At 36.6% G+C, this 19,304-nt stretch overlaps 1 protein-coding gene and 1 pseudogene across 4 annotated transcripts; both read right to left on the reverse strand.

Annotated features, from left to right (window-relative positions):
* Window positions 1–372: 372 nt before the first annotated feature.
* Window positions 373–470, reverse strand: LOC140965353 (small nucleolar RNA R71; annotated as a pseudogene).
* A 1,947-nt stretch (window positions 471–2,417) lies between these two features.
* On the reverse strand, window positions 2,418–8,442 carry LOC140964205 (sulfhydryl oxidase 2-like). 4 transcript variants are annotated; one of them, XM_073423777.1, is made up of 12 exons: window positions 8,027–8,442; window positions 7,059–7,083; window positions 6,889–6,981; window positions 5,392–5,573; window positions 5,052–5,121; window positions 4,881–4,949; window positions 4,710–4,783; window positions 4,494–4,632; window positions 4,014–4,054; window positions 3,374–3,520; window positions 2,853–3,296; window positions 2,418–2,735 (listed from the first exon to the last, which is right to left on the reverse strand). In XM_073423777.1, the coding sequence occupies exons 1-12, from the start codon at window positions 8,245–8,247 to the stop codon at window positions 2,714–2,716; spliced, it is 1,527 nt and encodes a 508-aa protein (XP_073279878.1). In that variant the 5' UTR covers window positions 8,248–8,442; the 3' UTR covers window positions 2,418–2,713. The 4 variants fall into 4 exon arrangements, with proteins under 4 accessions (XP_073279878.1, XP_073279879.1, XP_073279880.1 ...); XM_073423778.1 differs by adding an exon at window positions 7,860–7,894 and having other exon boundaries at window positions 2,418–3,296; window positions 8,027–8,149; XM_073423779.1 differs by adding an exon at window positions 7,860–7,923 and having other exon boundaries at window positions 2,418–3,296; window positions 8,027–8,149.
* Window positions 8,443–19,304: the final 10,862 nt, after the last annotated feature.

The raw sequence follows: 19,304 nt of genomic DNA on the forward strand, positions 1-19,304 counted from the left end.
TTTCGCTTGATTTCATATAAAACTCGATTTAGTTCATCGGTGTTCAATATTTCAAAAACCGAGCTATTGTAGCTCAACGATTTTCCCCCAAACCGATCCCAACAAAATGATTCAAAATACGGTCCAATTAGGGTAAAATGCACTGGATGAGCCCCAACACTCACATAGCGGATTTTCTTGAAATTTGCGATATTTTAAGCACAATGGAGTTTCTGATGATGCTATATGTTTACTCTTATTCTCTTTTTCGTTAAGAGATAAAGCTAAAGTTTGGTTGAATCGTTTGCTTGTAGGTTCAATAACAACTTGTGAAGCCATGGCCAAGGGATTCCTCATTAAATATTTTCCTCCATCGAAGATCATGAAGTTGCAAGCTGACATTACTATCATCGCCCAATTTGAGCAGGAGTTGCTCTATGAAGCATGAGAGCGCTACAAGGTTTACTGTGGATATGCCCACATCATGAGTTGCATCTTAGGTTAGTAGTACAAACTTGGGTTACAAATTGTGTATTTATAAATATGGTATCAAGGTTTGATAACAAAATAACAGAGTTTGCACACAAATACACAACAAAAAGTTCACCAAAATTCTCCCCCCTCCAAGAAAACCTTTCAGACAACTTAAAGAATTTGAGAAAAATTTCGGCCAAGAGTAGCTTCCGCCGCCGCCTCGCGCCTCTGCATCGACTCCGGATTTCCAAAATTCGGGGTTCCCACTCTCAACTCAAAATTGTTTGCGATTACTATTGCAATCCAAACAAAGAACAAAGTCTCTGAACATGGACCCAATTTGACGATCAAAATGCGGAGATCCGTTCGAAGGGAGATATAAGAAGGGTCATCTCCGCTAATCTCGGATTGGTTTGTAGAGGAGCGTTTAAATTGCACATGTATACAATCTAAATACCCTAATGATGTTGAATAATATACGACACTCAAAGAAAGTTTCGAGCGGCGAAATTAAAAATTAAAATTTTTCGCACACCAAATATACAGTATAGCTAGCTAGCATCCTTTCTAACACATATTCTTTACTTGTCCTTTCTAACAACACATATTCTTCATTTGTTTAACCTTTATTCCTTACAGTTCATAGCTATGGTACTGCTACTGTATACCATTTCGAGCGGACCGTATTTGAGCAGGGCACTATTATCTTCCACCTTTGAAGGTAAGATCCTAGGTAACGAAAATGTGGGACTACTTGAAATGTAAGTCTTCAACGATTTTCCTAATATTTTTCCTCAAAACTGACAGTTGAAGCTAGTAGTTGCTGTGATTATCCTGTCAATCTGCATCATACTGAAAGCCGTAGCTTCTATACTAAACCATAGATTCCAGAAGGTAAGAGAAATGCACAAGATTGTTTGCAAATTTTCACTGCCACTTCCAAGAAAAAATTTAATTTGATGTGGAAGATTTAGTTTGAATTCACTAAAAAGCTTGAATTTTTCTAAATCGTCTTTGGCTGGTTGTCAGCAGGTTATCGTATCCATCGCCGCTCGATTAAGAAACAGTTGTTGAAGTATGGTGACTATGATTTTGCGTTTGATCAACTTGTTCTGGAATGATACTAATCAAAGATAGAGAGAAAACAAGGAAGTGCCAATCTGGATTCATCAAAGAATAATGAATCAAGTTATTGTTTTATTTCTTCACACTTTAACAACTTATAAATCTCACCATTTTCTTATATAATATAGTCCATAGTTTAAGGGATACCATGTAGATGTGTAAATACGCATTCCATGATCAAATAAATGCAGTAATTTAATGGAGAGTATGAGTTAGGGAGTAATTTTATGTGTTTTGGGATTTTGTTGCGTAATCGAGTTGATATATTAACACGGGTGATAGATTTGGATAAAATAACACTTTCGACTAAAAATTATTATTAGAATCAATGTAACGTCTTCGAATAGTGTACAAAAAAGTTAGCGTACAATTATTGGAAAAAGAGCAATAAATTTGTATTGCTGAGAATGCAACCAAAACATAATGGTTGAGAACTATGATACAGATCAAAATATTTGAATCACGCTATAATCAATTTATCAGTAGTTATTTGTTTTGGTAAAATGGCATACTTCAGATACCACGGCTGGCCATATCCTCCTCCGCAATTGTCAAGATTTACACAGATCATATCAAAATATAACAGCCTCAATGTCTTCCTATAATGCAGCTTAAAACCATTTTGACAATTTCAAACTTCTACATTTATTTAGATTGTACAAATATATTACAGCCATACGGGTAAATAATACAACAATAATCATAAGATGATCAAACCCATAAACCATGTTTTCATTTAACAACGTAAATGAGTTCGACGCAAGAAAAGACAAAACCCAACACCCTCACCCCACCCCACCCCAATGTTGTAATGTAAAAAATTATACAAAAAAGACACGTCCAAAAAGTTGAATCTACCTCGTGAATCCGACCAAACAACTTCTACAACTGATTATGTAAACAAGATCATATCCACCTTATCTCACATAAAACTACATTCTGGAAAAAAACAACTGTAAATATCAATTTTTCACCTATATTACAAACCAAATGCAAAATCTTTACACTCCAATTACAGATAAAAGCTTTAAAGCTACAATCTTGGAGAAAGAATTCATCTTGGTTTCTGATATACATCTGATTTTCACTTGTTGGTGAACTCTAACCAATGTTAAAAGTATAATTTGTGTAAACATCACTTCCAGCTTCTCTTTGGCCTGAAATTTTCGTATAAAAAAACGAAATAACTACGTTTATTAAGTTATGATGCAGAAGTTCACTATCATCCTCATTATAGTCAAATACTTTTTAAAGAATGAAGATAATGTTTATACTTCCGACTCTTCTGTTGTTGGCGCCAGTAGCAGGCGAGGGCTCCAAATGCGCAGCTTGCAACAGCAATGGCCAAAGCAGCTCCAACAGGCACTGTAACTGCGTGTGCTGAGGCTGTTATATCATCAGCTGGTAATATGTTAGTCTTGTCTGAAACAAGTTCCTTATCCTTGTATAGGGATACAAGTGTCTTTCCGTAATAGTCGACCAAAAACCTATAAACCTCGTCTTGATCCCATTTGACCCCATTTTCATCAACATCCTTTGTAGTTTTCGAATGATAGCAGGAAGGACAAAGTTGTCGTGGAGGCCATATTAATTTAGGGAATTCAGGGTCACCGGTATCTTCTTTTGCTTCTTCCTTCATAAGTCTCTCATTAACTTTGTTGTGTGCGTCCCACAACCAAAGGGCGAAATCACGAGCTTTCTTGAAAGGTTTGGTAACACTGCAAAGTTTGATTCATATGCTTACATGTAGTATTTTCTATAGCAAAATTGTTATGGAAGGTAACACTGGACTTGCCTTGAACACATGTCATGAAAATGCTGCCGGCATTCTTGACAGAGAAAGAAACTATGAATAAAATCGCAGATAGCAGCAAATGCAGCGTGACTTTCTTCATCGTCAACTCGTACAGAAAGTGAGTGCAATAAAACCCATAATCCACAACTGCAAAGGTAACAGAAATATCAGTTACGCCTGCTACTACAACTTCAAAGGTGTCACCATTTTGATTGCCGTTTAATTAATCATAGTGTAGCTTTAATGGACCAGAGACCAGTTAAAATCAGGTATATTCCATGAAACATCTAGCGGAAAACGTTTCCAGGTTTGATTGGCATGACATTTACAAGATGTTCTTCAGGATAAACCAGCATCATCTTAATTACATTCGAAGCTACAGGTAACATGCATTCTATTCATGCATTGAAGCAGTTTACTTTTAAGCAAAAGACAGAATGCTAATGGCCAACAAAGAATATCCAAGGAAAAAAATCTCTCAAAACAAGAACCAAGGGGCTTGATTCTTAAACACCTCCATGCCAACACAATGTTTAATATCCGAGTTAATTGCCTGTGTAATTATCAAAATTCTCAGCACTAGATCAACAAAATCAGAAAAGAGCGGATACTCGAGAAATTGATTATGAATGTGCCTTACCTAAAACCTCTAGTATCGTTCTTGCTGCCACGACAAAACATCTACAAGGGAAATCCAAAGGTCAATAGGAAACAATTAGTTGCTGATTCATTTATAAGAGAGAATCACACCGATTCATTTAAAGACCGAAAAGTAAATTCATATTTTTACAGAGAAAACCATATCTGTGGAAGTGATTTACTAGAAATCAAACAGGTAACAAGGAAATCAAAATAAACTTCATCCCTTAGGGTATAAAAACAATGACGTACGTCTTGGTGTCTACTTACACGTCATGTACAAGAATTTTATTAAGTTTATATCCTCTTATGGATATGATTTAAACTACAAGACACACTATTTAAGAGAAAATAAAATTTGAATTATGATTTTTCTTACACATTTCCATGAAATTTCCGTGAGAAAAGTGAATTTCCCCACATTCAGTTAATGGACTTGCAAAACACATCAAGAAGAGCGTAGAATAACTGGCATACATACCCAATAACCACGGGGAACATCATTTCCGCATATCTGATAATTCCCAAGGAGATCTTTCCCTTCACCACTTGCAGCTTCCTTTGTTTTAACTGAAAAGTCGTCAAAATCAACTAGTATTTGTGAAGTTCCCTTCCGGCACCTATGATTGAAATTCGAATTAAAAAGGATGTTGCAAATAAATAACCAATATAAAAGGGGGGAAAAAAATTAACCCACCTTCTTGATGGGTGATGGACAACCAAAAGTTGAAAGAATCTTATAAGCGATGCTTGAGTCTCTAATTTGATCATCTGACAAAATTATTAATGAATAAGAGAGATAATCAGTAAACAAATCAGTTGATGAAGTCAGAAGTGAGAAAAAAACGAAAGTGACGTATATATGCACCTTGTGTTTCAAAATGATATCTAAAGCAGTGGATGTTGCCTCCTCAATATCATATATAGCTCGTGCTATCTTTCACAAGAAATACGTGACAGCGAGTCAGAAAGGTACGTAATAATGTAATTTAAAGTGTTCAGCTATAGTCAACTGTTCAGAACATGAGCTCAGAAGTACCTGTCCAGGATCTGAAGCATTTCTCTGCAGATGCTCATTCTCATATTTCGAATCATCCAAGCTATATGAGCTGTAATGTAAAGGAACATATGTCAAAAGAACAAATACAAATCAATTTGAAGCCAATATTTGTCTAGTAATGCATCTATTGACAGACTAATAGATTTGATATTACAGAAGAAAAAAATTAACAAATAAATCAGGGTCTCTTATAGTGAAACCACTCATGCACCTTATGTTTTACAATCCCCATCTTGAGTGATTAGTGTAAAAGTCAGAAAATATGGGGGTCATATTTCCACTGACAAAAGCGGGAAGTAAAAGCAAACATATATTGTACCTATTCATCTTCTTATTGATCCAATTTAGCAACCGATCGGCTGTCCGCATATCTTCAACATAATATATTTCGCTCTTATCTTGCTTTGGGCCCCAACTCCCAGACACAAACTTAGAAGGTGGGCCCCATAAAAGCATAGGGTAGTGATCAACAGAGAACTTACTACAAAGGTCAGTATTTACCTGTGTTGCCAAGAAAGTAAGAAGAAGAAACCATAATAAGATGACAAGGGCTGTTCACTACCACGTAAATTAGCACTCAGTCCTAGAATGCTCCTTTCAGTAGTACAAAGTCAAACTGTCTAAGCAACTTTATAAGGAGCATAGTTAAAAAAATAATTGAACGGACAAGCCAAGGCTTGTAAAATGCTTGCTTAGGCACAGGTCTTTTGTAAAACATGCACCTCGGCTGTCCTAAAAGGCCTGATGCTCGCTTAAAAGGTTGCCCTTACAGTATGGCAAGGATTGTGAATTCAAAATGACAAGTGATATATTAGCACTCATAATTCCTGGTATATCAAATAATATTTCTTTTCTATACTTGTAGAATAGTTTGCTAATTACATATTGGACATCATGCAACAAACTTCCTTTACACATAAATATTCTGTAATATCATGCGTAAATATGTCCCGCTTCAACAAGGCGCAAATTTGCTTTATACCTTGACCGGTGAGCACTCATATATCTTTAATAACAATTATCAGGATTACTAGTTTTTATTTTAAATCAACGTTATAAAATAAACTCAAAAGATATCCCAAGTTTAACACTGTATCCATACTTCTAATGTTAAATGCTAACTGTCGGCTAGCCTTGTTAACAGCACAAATGCCATTATCAATTGCAGAATTGAAGTGGCAATGGATGTGAGTGTTTTGCATAACTTTGTCTATCTGCACGCATGTCTGCTTGCAAGTTTTTGACGGAATATACACAAGATTCAAGACCACTCTAAGAAAGCAGAGAAATTTTCTTATTAAATCTATAAACTCCAAACAAAAAAAAAAATCACTCTGCTCTCCTTGGAACTAAAAACAAGGTGAGAAAAATTGCAATTCCATACAATAAAATAGGAGCCACCAAAATATGCACACATGCTCTCTGACTTTATATCAGCTTGTTCGCCAAATGGCTATTAAACATGGGCCCACCATATTCCCTCGCTCCACTATGGAAAGTAATATTGTTTTATCAATGAAAGATGTGGATATCTAAATATTTTTGCAAAAATAGTGGTTGGGATTCCTTTTTTATTCTTTTCCGGCTCTTGTTGTGATTCTTCCCAGCCACATGTACCTTAATAGGTGTCAAACCATATTTTTAAATTTCATGGTAATACAAAAATTGATATTTAAAATATAAACACAGACGTGACATTGTTGACTACCATTTAAAGAATGCTCACTTACCAACAGAGCATAAAACACCTAACCTAGCTCAACAAATAGCTGAATTCTCTCTGTCTTGAAGAAAGAGGGAAGCATAACATGAGTACCTTCAAGGCACAATCTACTCTAGTCATCAATATGATCCCTGGATGGACTGCATCTGCCCCATTAAAAAGTTTTGCAACTTTCTCATATTGTGGCTGCCCAAGTTGTAAATTTCAATGAGAAACATAGTAATGAGATGGAATATAGCCACCTAAGTAGAATCCAAACATACCTTGTAATTTCTGCAAGCAGGACACCTGAAAAATAAAGATAGAACAATTTTATATCTGGCACAAATTTGTAGGGAATTGATTTACTTTGTTTAATTGAATTGATCGAGATTATAAAAGCTTTTCTGTAATGGACTTCAATTAAGATCAATGCAGAAACAAGCACAACTAATATGAAGAGAAATTTGATGCGAATAAACAATGCGAGATTTAAGGTGGTTCGCCATTAAAGGAACTTTTATTGATTGATTCCACCAAAGGCACTTTTATTGATTGATTCATATGTGTGATACAAGGTGGTACAATGCATAATTCACTTTTGTTTCTTCTTCTCAACTTATAAGAAACACTCTTGAATATATGTATATTCTCTATTACCTTTCACTTTTTAATCATGTACTGCAAAACCACTAAGGTCCATTGTATGTTTTAGCAATTGAATCTTGTCCAATTTCGTCGATTTAAGAGAGCGGAAAAAGAAAATTCCCCACATAAGGTCTATTCTTTCAATTGGGTTTTATCTCAAACCATTTGCTCAAGGCGTTACTTCCCCTCCGAGTATTTACATTGTCAATTTTGTTAAACATAGTACATCATCAGCTCGATTTTCTCAAACTTCCCAAGTCCCAACGTCCATCAAAAGGAAAAAAGAAACTCCCTAGTCACTAACACTTCTAATCGCAATTCTCCCAAGAAATTATTACATTATGAAATTTCACCTCTCAAAAGAGCTTCATCTTCCATTGAGCACAACACCAATATACTAGATTATACTGGAAAAAGCATATGTCCAGAGAACATACCATTTCACGGTCTCCGAAGAATCACTATTTTCCATCTGACCAAGATTTTTACATCATAACAAATCTCACATATAAACAAATACATACATATTACAAAGACATAACAAACCTAACCCCTTGTCCCTTAACAAGGATTAAAGTATTGCACAAAAAAGAAATAACTTTACCACTTAGCAAAGAACTCAACAACCGCAAAAGTTGCTGGGGTCTCCTTAAGCACGGCATCGAAATTCGAGGGGTTCAATTCAACCGCAAGATCTGGTTTTTCAGCTTTATCATCGTCGATCAATCGCAAAATAGAACGAGATCCGATCGAAACTGTAGCTGAAATCGAACTCGCACATGATGATGAAAGAATCAAGAAAATGACTGCAAACACTGAAGACATGGAACTAAACGATCGTATAAGCAGTATTTCTCCCCGTATATCGATGTTCTGCAACGAGGGTTTTGGAGGGAAGAACAGTTTGTCGTTTTACGTATGGTGATCCGCCGTTTCGCCGGTGAACCAAAAGCGGCGCGTGGTGCACCAACCGCAATGTTCAGGCGGCGTATGTAAATTGCAGTGTGGTCGGAAAGTATAAATAGGTAGAAAAGTGTAGTAAATAAAAAAAAATTATTTTACATTATCTATGTTTCTTAGGTCAATTTTTTTTTTTTAATGAATCATGACGTCAAAGATTTTTTATAAATTAATTTTCTTATTACAAAATTATCGACACCTGAAAATATTTAAATTTGAAAATCCTACGACATCATTTAAACACAACGTAGTATATGTAACGTCTCAAAAATTTGAAAATCCACGTGAACCACATGCATGCAAGTTGTCAAATTTCTTTTGTATTTCAATTAAATTATTTTAATGCATTAAATGCATGTTTATTGCTTGGATATGTGGTTTATTTAAGTTTCATGCATTATCATTTTAAATTGCATTTTGCGCTCGAATGAAGAACAAAGACCAGGCATATCCAGGAAAAATTTTCTATTTAAGTGAGATTTTCGAAAATGGGCGTTGGTTGGGTATTTGTACTCGCCGGATCATATTTTTAATCGGTACGCAAATTTCAGCGAGTTGGAGATCTTTTTGAGGGTTCAGGTAATATTTTCAAAAACGTACCAAAACGAAATTTTTTTGGGAGCTTTTTTAGGCTGAACGGGTTTATTTTATTGCTTAATGTACCTAAAACTCTTTTTTAACTCCTTTAATTATTATAAAGGGCACAATGGTGTATTATATCTTAACCTAAACTCTACCTTAAAAACCCTAAACCTAATCTAAACACTCGGCCGCCCCTCCCCTTCAGCAGCAGCAGCATTTTCGAAGGTTTCTTCAGCAGCCACTCGAAAATTCTTCAAAGCTTTCAAGAAAGTTCTTTCCTCGTCTCTCCAATGCTCATCCTACGCGTAGATATCAAAGTTTTCGAGCGTTTAAACGCAAAGTCACGTCATAAATCCTCTTTTTCTCATCATTCACGCTAGTTTATGCTGATGTTTGTTCGTTTGCATGAAGAATACATAGATACATTACATGGTTGCGTTTTTGCAAAGTTTTTGCCATGAACATGCATATATTCTTTCTACAACTCACATTTTTTGTGTTCCTGTGAAAGGGTTGCCGATTTGTGTTGCTAGGGGCTGATTATGTCAAGGTTTAAGGTGTCAAAGGGCTGGAGTCGTGAGGTGGTCATGGTTTTGTGTAGGCCGATCGTTTTTTCCTTGGTGGATGGCTCGCTTGTGGCTAGGTCGGTAGGATGGAATGCGACGACGGGACAAGGGCCGTTCCAAGCCTTGGACCAGACCCTGGTGGGTCTGAGTCGTGGCTTAGGATGACTTGGAACCCTGCTGGTCTTGGTCTTAAAGTCGCACGAGAGGGTTAAGCGCAAAGGTGGCTCGGTTAGGGCTTGGTGCGGGAGTTCATGGGGGTTTGAGTTTGACAGCGTACATGAGGATGAGGGCTAGGGTTAGGTCGGTCCAGGAAGGTCCAGAGGTGGGCTAGGAAGAGTTGGTTCAGGGCTGGTCTTCGTTGATATGGACTAGGGCCGAGGTTTAGGAGCATAGACGCAACTAAGGTATCGGGGTATGCACGTATAGAAAGTCCAGTAACTTTCATGCATTGTTCGTAGGTCCTAAGGGTATGGAACGAGTGGTTTAGGGGCTGGTCTTGTAGGTTCGAGTCATGGTTTAAGTTGGGAGAAGTTTGGTTGAATTTCGGGTTAAAACCGGGACCCAGGTCCAAGTTTTAAACGAATCATTTAAGTTATGAAACAGGCTCGAGTTTACGTCTAAGAAACGATTATAAATATGTTTTGAGGTGTTTTAAGGGGTTCGGTTGTGTTCAGGTCGAAAATTTGAGGTCCAGGGGTAAAATGGTCAATTAGGGTTTCCAGGAGCAAAATGGTCATTTTGCACCCGGGTCGAGTTAACAGTCCTGGCAGTGCCCTGATCACAAAACTACACGTTTTTAATGTATATATTATCATGAACATGAATTTTTTGTAAATATGAAAATACGTCACATGCTTGATTTTAAGAAAAAGTTAAGTATATGTATGATTTTTATAAGTGATGAATATGATGGCATGTTTTGAAGGATGGGAGTTGGTTGTGACTAATACGAATACGATTACGATGACATGTAAGGCCAATGCTCAGTGGATGAGTAATATTGTCGCTGATGTCCTCGCTGCCGGGGTACCACCATTATACGTAGTTGGATCCATCGAATAGAGCTGATATGATAGAGCTGATACGAAAGTTACAACTAATGAACTGAATTCAAATAAAGAAAACGAACACGTATATGATGATATGTTGAGACATGTTTTGACACTTCATGCTTTATTACGATATGTTTAAGCTCAAGCTTTTAAGATCATGAAACGTATGTTGATTACAGTACTTTTCACTGTTGCATGTTATGTATATGTACTTGTTATAACGTTTATGATGTGTTGAGTCTTTAGACTCACTAGGTGTGAATGATGCAGGTAAGCATATCGATGAGGAGACTAGAGGCGCCGAAGACTGAGTGGACGGGGCTGGATGTGCGCACGCTAACTCGAGGACCTTATTTTTCTGCACATCATGTTTTTGAGTTAGGAGTGATCATGGATATTTTCATACTCTATCATTTTTATATGTTGATGGTTGTCAGGAATTTTGCATGTTTGACGTTTTGTCGTATTTTTTTTTACTACAACGTTTTTATTGATAGTTGAATGCTTTTATTTTAAAATGTGTACATTTCAGTTGTTATCGCATGCATGCACAAAATGTTTAGAAGGGGGATTGAATAAACACTTAACGATTTTCACAGCTTTTTCAAATATTGAGTCAGTTTAGTGATAAACTGAAACTCGAGAATCTCGTCAGTCAATTTCAGTCAGTTAACAAGAAATTGTGCGGAAGCAAACTGCATGAAAGATAGAATATAAACTGAAATAAGAACACAAAGATTTTATGGATGTTCGGATATTTCAAACACTCCTACGTCACCCATTCTATCACAAGGATAGGATATTCACGAAAAGGCTTTGATCGATACAATAAATTGCACAGACCCACTTTGGTCTTGGACTTAACACTGCCAAACTGAAACTCTTTGTTTACAACTTAGTTCTCAGTATACAACTGGACTTGAAAAAGACTTAGCACAACTGATCTCTTCAAGATCAAGTTTTACAACAACAAGTTTGTGCTAGAAGCTCGAAATATAGCCTAAATGCTATCAGTAAATACAATAAGTGTGAGCTTTGAATCTTAGGATAATTTCAGCAGAGTGATTGCAAGTAATTCGTATAAGTAAAGTATTGTTCTTTTTCAGTTGCTCTTCTCTGCTATTTATAGGCTTCTCTTCTAACGGTAACAATTAATATATTTGAATCTTTATATCAGTTGTTTGCCATGTCAACATCCCTCTGACATTCGTACACTGCAGCTTTTCTGAAATGCGGCACTCCCACTATTAGTTTCATTTTGTTTTCTATTGTTGTCGATTGAGTGTCCTTATTGTTGAAGTGTACAGTTGAGAGATCAGCTGAAAAGAAACAATTGATAAGCTAACAACTGTTTGTAGCAACTGATCAGTCAGTTGTCTGCGTAGTTCAGTACAGTTCGTTCAGTTGCCCTTGATTATCTTCCCATTAATCTTCAGTTAAGGTAACAGACATTTCTCATAATTTGATTAGTTACGGCCAGTCTTCTCGATCTGTTAGTTCGATTTAAATACACAATCAGTTTGTCAAACCACCGAAATTTAGTTTCCAACAATTTTTCCCTTTTAGGTGTTTGACAAAACTTAGAATAATTGAACTGATCAACAAAATATATTGTAGATAAAATAATTTCTTTGCACCGCTTAAACCACTGTGGCTGCTTTGACCATTTTGAGGACTATGGTTTCCAGGTCAATGAATTTCTTCAGGGCTGATTTTTTTTGAAGTTTTATCGCAAACACTTCAGTCCTAAACCTGACCCATTCCTCATATGCTTTGAGCTTATTCTCAGCAAACTCATTGATCTCTTGCCAGATTAGATCAATGTAAGTTTGAACCACATTGGTGGGTCGGGGCTCTTCTGTCATTTTCCCCTTTCCCTTCTTGTCAGTCAGGGCATGAGAGATATTCAGCCCTAAAGTGGTGGCGTCGATCATTTACCTGATCACTATCCCTTTTGGTCTTGCAAATGGCAGAGAAGTTCGGCCGGACATAGAAATCAATGGAGCTTGAACTCCTGCAAGTTTCTTCTTATCACCAGATTCGGTGATAGCCTTCTGTTGTTGAGCAGCAGCTGAAGGAGGTAATTGAACCTCAGTTGATGTTTTGGTAGCCACAGTCCATAGCGGTATGGCCTTGATTGGCTGTTCAGCTACTAGTTGCCTCAGCCTCTCAGTTGGAACAGTTACCAGTTCAGCTACTGGTTTAGTCTTCAGCGTCCTCGGCTGCTTGGGTATCTTTGGGGAAGGATTCTTCTCAGATTCAGTTTCGTTGACAATGAGTTTATGTTCGATTGTCTTCTTCTGAGATGGTTTCTTAGCTTTCTGAGTCTCTTGCATCCCGATTTATTTCTTCACTTTCAGAAATTTTTCAGGGGTGATGTCCAGTTTCGTCTTTGGTGATTGGACGTTCTTGGCATTGAAGACCTTGAATTTTGATGATCTTTCATACTCATCACTCACCATCCCCTTTGTCTTCAGCAAATAGCTGAGCTGAAGAGCAAATCCCTTGGATTGCTTGGAAGACTGAAACATGTTTTTCAGAATACTGAAGATGATGTTTATCCAGTTCAGTCTTTTGTCAGCCATGTTTGCAATCATGGCTTGAAATTTTTCCAGCGTAAGAGCAGCAAATGACCCTGCCTTGGCCAATAGTCTCTTGGCCACTATATCAGCCACCAACTGTACTTCTGGCTTCAGTTCTTTCTTCGGATCGAAAACCTTGATTTTCCGTCCGTCTGATGATAGAAGAGTATATATCTCCTCTATGTTGGAAGCTTTAACTTCAGAAAGGTTAGCTGGCCCATCAGTAGGCAGCTGAAATAGGTTGCTGAAGGAGTCTTCATCTATTATCAGCAACTGGTTGTAGACAGTGGTGGTGATGCTTCCATCGGCAGAGATAAAGCCATTGGCGTATAAGTCTTAAAGCTCTTTAGGGTAAATCTCTTGGGAAGACAATCCCAAGAACATCTTGAGTCCAGCCGATTCCAGTTTCTTGAAGATGTTCTTCATTACTTCATCAAGAACTGACAAAACAGTGGCAAAATTGATTGCCATCGCATTCAGAATATGAGCCGGGATTTGGTTTGCCATTTCTGATTAGTTGATTTCTGCGAAGAAGAGTTTTCAATTTTGATTTGCTCTGTAAATCGAAGTAAGCGTAAAAAAAACTGAAATGGAGCGGGGTGTAGTACATATTGTGTGATGGTTCAAATTTTAGACATGTGTCAGTCCATGATAATTTGAATAAAAACGTGTGGTTGTGTGATAAAAATGTGTGTGGATCACGTGGGTCCACGCTTTAAAAAACTATTCAATGAAGGATTGCAATTAAATGCGCACACAAACAGTCACATCACTTAGTATGGAATATTTAACGATTAATCAGTTAACTTATTAGAGAAGATCAGTTGGGTCAGCAACTGAGTGATTAGTTGAAAGCTAATTAAGTTCAGTTGAAGACTTACTGACTATTGTGTTCTCAGTTAACTATTTATATTTGATATTCCCCTCAATAAAGGCATATAAATAAAAGAAAGAGTAGGAAAAACTCAGTCTGGATAAGTCAAAAGTTTTCAGTTGACTTGAGTCCTTCGTCTTCTTCTATTTTTCAATATCAGCCTGACTATAAATAAGAGTAGATACATTAGATGACAATAAATCAGCAAACATGTCTAGCTCAAGTAGTTCCAATTTCCCTGTTTCTACATCAACACTCCGTCGATTGGAGAGTTTGAAAAAAAGCATTGAAGAATACGTCTGGTTAGGAGTTATGTCCTCTTGGAGCAATTGCAAGAACTCCAGACCGTTCATCGTAATGGATTGGTTCCTAATGACAGACAAAGAGCTGTTGCAAGAAAGTACAAGCGTCATTTTGAAGTCAGCCATGTCTCAAAGCTTGCCACTGATCAAATTCTGTTGCATCTGATGCTAAGAAAAGAGTGGAATATGCTTGAAAAGATCTCCTCTTCAGACACCTTTAGAAGTCTTAATAGCCATGACATGTATAACTGGATAACCCTCTGGCAAGATGCCGTTGCGAAAGAAATGTAACATGGTTCCGATTTTATTCAAAATAAATGATGTTTACGATTCATTGTTGTCTCTTTACTTTTCTACCAGATTATCTAACATCAATTGACAAACAATTCACTAACTGAATGAATAATAACAGATAAATGACTAACTGCTAAAAGTGAATAGCAACTGACATAACAACAATAAAACTGATATAATGACTAGCAATTGACATAACAACAATAAACTGATATAATGACTAGCAACTGACATAACAACAATAAACTGCTATAATTAAGATATGTCAATTAAACCAAGTATATTACGAAAGTGAGAAAAATTAGTCTCTGGTAACGGTTTGGTGAAGAAGTCAGCAGCTTGTAGTTCAGTTGCACATATTCCAGTCTGATTGCTTTCTTCAGAGCATGATCTCTGATGAAGTGATGCCTGACATCAATGTGCTTAGTCCGTGTGTTAAGAACTGGATTGTATGTGATCGCAATTGTGCTGGTATTATCACAAAATATGATAGATTCTTTTGCATCGATTCTATAATCTTTCAGTTGTTGCTGAATCCAGAGTAGTTGGGCACAGCAGCTTCCAGCAGCAAGATATTCTGCTTCAATTGTGGAAGTAGCTATAGATGTTTGCTTCTTGCTGAACCATGAGATCAGTCTGTCTCCTAGAAACTGACAAGATCCACTGGTGCTTTTTCTATCTAGCTTACATCCTGCATAATCTGTATCTGAATATCTAACTAAATTGAAAGAGGAATCTTTAGCATACCATAATCCCACATTTTGCGTGTCCTTAAGATATTTTAAAATGCATTTAGCAGCAGTAAAATGCGATTGCTTAGGATCTGACTGAAATCTAGCACACATGCAAACAGCAAATACTATATCAGGACGACTAGCATTTAGGTACAATAATGAACCTATTAAACCTCTGTAAAGAGTCGTCTCAACTGATATTCCTCCTTCATCTTTGTCTAGTTTAATCGATGAGCTCATGGGAATACTTATAGCTGAGCATGTTTCCATGCCAAATTTCTTCAGCAGTTCCTTCGTATATTTGGTTTGACTGATAAAAGTACCAGTTTTCAATTGCTTTACTTGTAGACCGAGGAAAAATGTCAGTTCATCCATCATACTCATCTCAAATTTTTCCTGCATAAGCTTAGCAAATTTCTTGCATAATATGGGGTTAGTTGACCCAAAAATGATACAATCAACATATATTTGAACGAGTAAGATATGATCATTCTTAGAAAATTTGAATAGAGCCTTATCAACTGATCCAACAGTAAAATCATAATCAGTTAAGAATTTTGAAAGAGTTTCATACCAAGCTCTTTCAAATGATATGCATGATCAGGAAAAGAAAGATTGATAAAACCTGGTGGTTGTTCAACATAAACTTCTTCCTACAACTGACCATTCAAAAATACACTCTTTACGTCCATCTGGTAGACTTTAAATTTTTTGAATGATGCATAGGCAAGGAACATTCTTATTTCTTCCAGTCTTGCAACTAGTGCATAATTTTCATCATAGTCAATTCCTTTTTCTTGCCTATATCCTTGTGCTACAAGTCTTGCTTTGTTGCCCACAACTGAACCATCTTCGTTCAGTTTGTTTCTGAATACTCATTTTGTACCTATAATAGATTAGACATTGGTCTTGGAACTAAGTTCCAGACATTGTTATGAGTAAACTGATTTAGCTCTTCTTGCATAGCATTTATCCAGTTAGGATCAGCCAGAGCTTCATCAGTTTTCTTCGGTTCCAGTTGTGAAACAAACGCTGAATGAATAAATAAATTAAGTATTTGATTCCGAGTTCTTACCGGATCAGATGGATTACCTATCACCATTCTTGTGGATGTGATTTCTTCCATCTGTATTCATCAACAGTTGTGTCCAATTCATAAACTGCTTCAGTTGGCAACTGAATGTTTTCTTCAGTTTCAATTGGACCTGTATCAGTTTGTAACTGAATATTTTCATTTTGATCCACCAACTGATTATCGGTGACAATTTTCTATTCAATTGATTGATCCAACACTTCTGGTTCTTGTATTTGAAGGATATTTCGAATAATGTGATTCTCTTTTTCATATACATCCTCCAAACTAATATCTGTAAGGCTATTAACTAGCTCAACTGGATCATTTGGCTTATCAGTTAGCATAGATTCATAAAAAACAACATGAATAGATTCTTCAACATTCAAAGTTTTTTTGTTAAAAACTCTGTAAGCTTTACTTACAGAAGAATATCCAAGAAATATTTTCTCTGTAGATTTAGCATCAAAAGCTATTAAATGATTTTTGTCATTATCAAGAATAAAACATCTGCAGCCGAATATTTTGAAATATGAAACCACACTTTTGCGTCCATGCCAGATCTCATATGGTGTTTTCAAATGATCCATATTAATCATTGATCTTTTCTGAGTTTAACATGCAGTGTTTACTGCTTCTGCCCAAAACTTTTGAGAAATACCAGAATCTGCAAGCATTGTTCTAGCAGCTTCCTTAAGGGTCCAATTTCTTCTCTCAGCTACACCATTTTGCTGAGGTGTTCTAGCTGCTGAGAGCTCATGCTTGATTCCTGTATTCTCTAAAAATTGTGAAATATCTTGATTGATGAATTCAGTCCCTCGATCAGACCTTATTTGATCAATCCCAACTGATTTTTCATTTAAAATTCTTTTGAAAAGCTTAATTAGTTGTGCAGTAGTTTGATCTTTAGATTTGAGAAATATAACCCAAGTAAATCTCGAAAAATCATCCACGGCCACCAAAGTGTATTTCATTCCCCCTAAACTCATTCCTGGTATAGGACCAAACAGATCCATATGTAACAGTTCTAAGCATCGGGAAGATGATTTACAACCTTTGTTTTTAAATGAAGATCGTACTCGTTTTCCAAACTGACATGCTGAACAAATTTATCTTTTGAAAAATCTATTTTGGGCAAACCAATTACAAGATCATGGTTACTCAGATAGGCAATATATTTAAAGTTAAGATGGTTCAACCTCTTATGCCATAACCAGTTTTTAGAAGAATTGGAAGTTTTAAGACAAACTGGTGCATAAGGTTGTTCAGTCCAAATGACTTTGTATGTGTTTTCACAGCAATTTCCAGTTAAGATGACCTCATCAGTTGAGTTTCTAACTGAACAAGTAGGTCTGTTGAACTGAACTGAGAAGTTGTTGTCGCATAACTGACTGATGCTAATCAAGTTATGCTTCAAATTCCCAACTAGTAAAACATCTTGGATAATAAAGTTACCATGGATAAGCTTACCATTACCCACAGTTTTACCTTTGGATTTGTCTCCAAAACTGATTTTTGGACCATTATATTTGATCAGTTGGGATAGCAATGTTGCATCCCCTGTCATATGTCGTGAGCATCCACTGTCCAGATACCAAATTGATTGTTCGTGTGTACCTGTCACCTGCAATCACACACAATATATAATTTTGGTACCCACATCTATTTGGGTCCTAAACTGATTAGTTCTTTAGGAACCCGGACTTGGATCAGTCTCACTGACTTTCCAGTCGCTGTGTTCCAAATGGTGTTTCTTGTCTTGTGTGTGCTTCGTGTGTAGTGTGGAGATGAGACAATATGAGGTTTAGCCTCTTTCAACTAGTTGCTCAGCCGATATCTTTTCTGAACTGACTTGAAGTTATAGTTATAGAAATAGCCATTTGAAAAATTGTTGTTGTACCTTTTAATTGACCAACTATGTGAAACATTTGAGGTTTTGGGGCTATAACCAATACCATAGCTCCTGGCCTTGTTCCCATTTACAGTAGGATGTACCACTGGTTTACTTGGCTCAAATTGTTCTTGTACCACAGCTGATTTTACAAAGTGAATGTATTTTCCTTTGCTTATGTTCAGCTTTGGCTCAGTATCACTGGTGGACGTTTCATCTTTGTTGCTGAAACCTAAGCAGTTTTATCATCAAATGATTTTTGCTCACTTTGCATTTCAGTTAACGCATCTGATGATTTATTTCATGCTTTAATCAGCTCAGTTTGCTTTGAATTTTCAAGTGCCAACTGTTGAATCATTAACTGATCATTGCTTCTTTTAGCATTGAGCTCAGTAATATCACATTTAACACTCAACAGATCAACTGATTCATCAGTTTCAGTTTTATAGTCTTTGGGATCAGTTTGCTTTGCTCTGGCTTTCTCAAAAGATAACGCAAGCTTGTGATACTCATTAACCATGTCATGCAGTGTGGAAATGAGTTCATCTCGTGTGAAATCAGTTGAGCTAAAATCAAATAACTGCTGACTGGTTGACTCCAGTTCTGTGTCATCTGCCACAGGCACTTGACTTCTTCATCATCGTCACTGGAGCTACTCAAGCTTTCAAGTTCTGACTCACTATCAAATTCTGCACATTTCGATTTGCTTTCCTCATGTAGAAGCACCTCATGCTTCTTTCTGTAAGCTTTCTTGTCATATCTTGATCTTCTGTTGTGCTCATGAGGTTTCTTTACTTTTTCAGTTGAACCTCGACCGTCTTTCTTTGGCTTGAGACAGTCAGCAATGAAACGACCAGTTTTGTCACAGTTGTAGCTAGCATTAGGTTCTTCTTTTGAGTGATTCTTCTGGTATTGTCTTTGGAAGTTTCCTTGGGTTCTTCTCATAAACCTTCCAAACTTTTTGACAAACAAT

This window comes from Primulina huaijiensis, chromosome 18 (genome assembly GCF_012295235.1).
Source record: "Primulina huaijiensis isolate GDHJ02 chromosome 18, ASM1229523v2, whole genome shotgun sequence".
In the NCBI taxonomy this organism is placed as follows: Eukaryota; Viridiplantae; Streptophyta; class Magnoliopsida; order Lamiales; family Gesneriaceae; genus Primulina; species Primulina huaijiensis.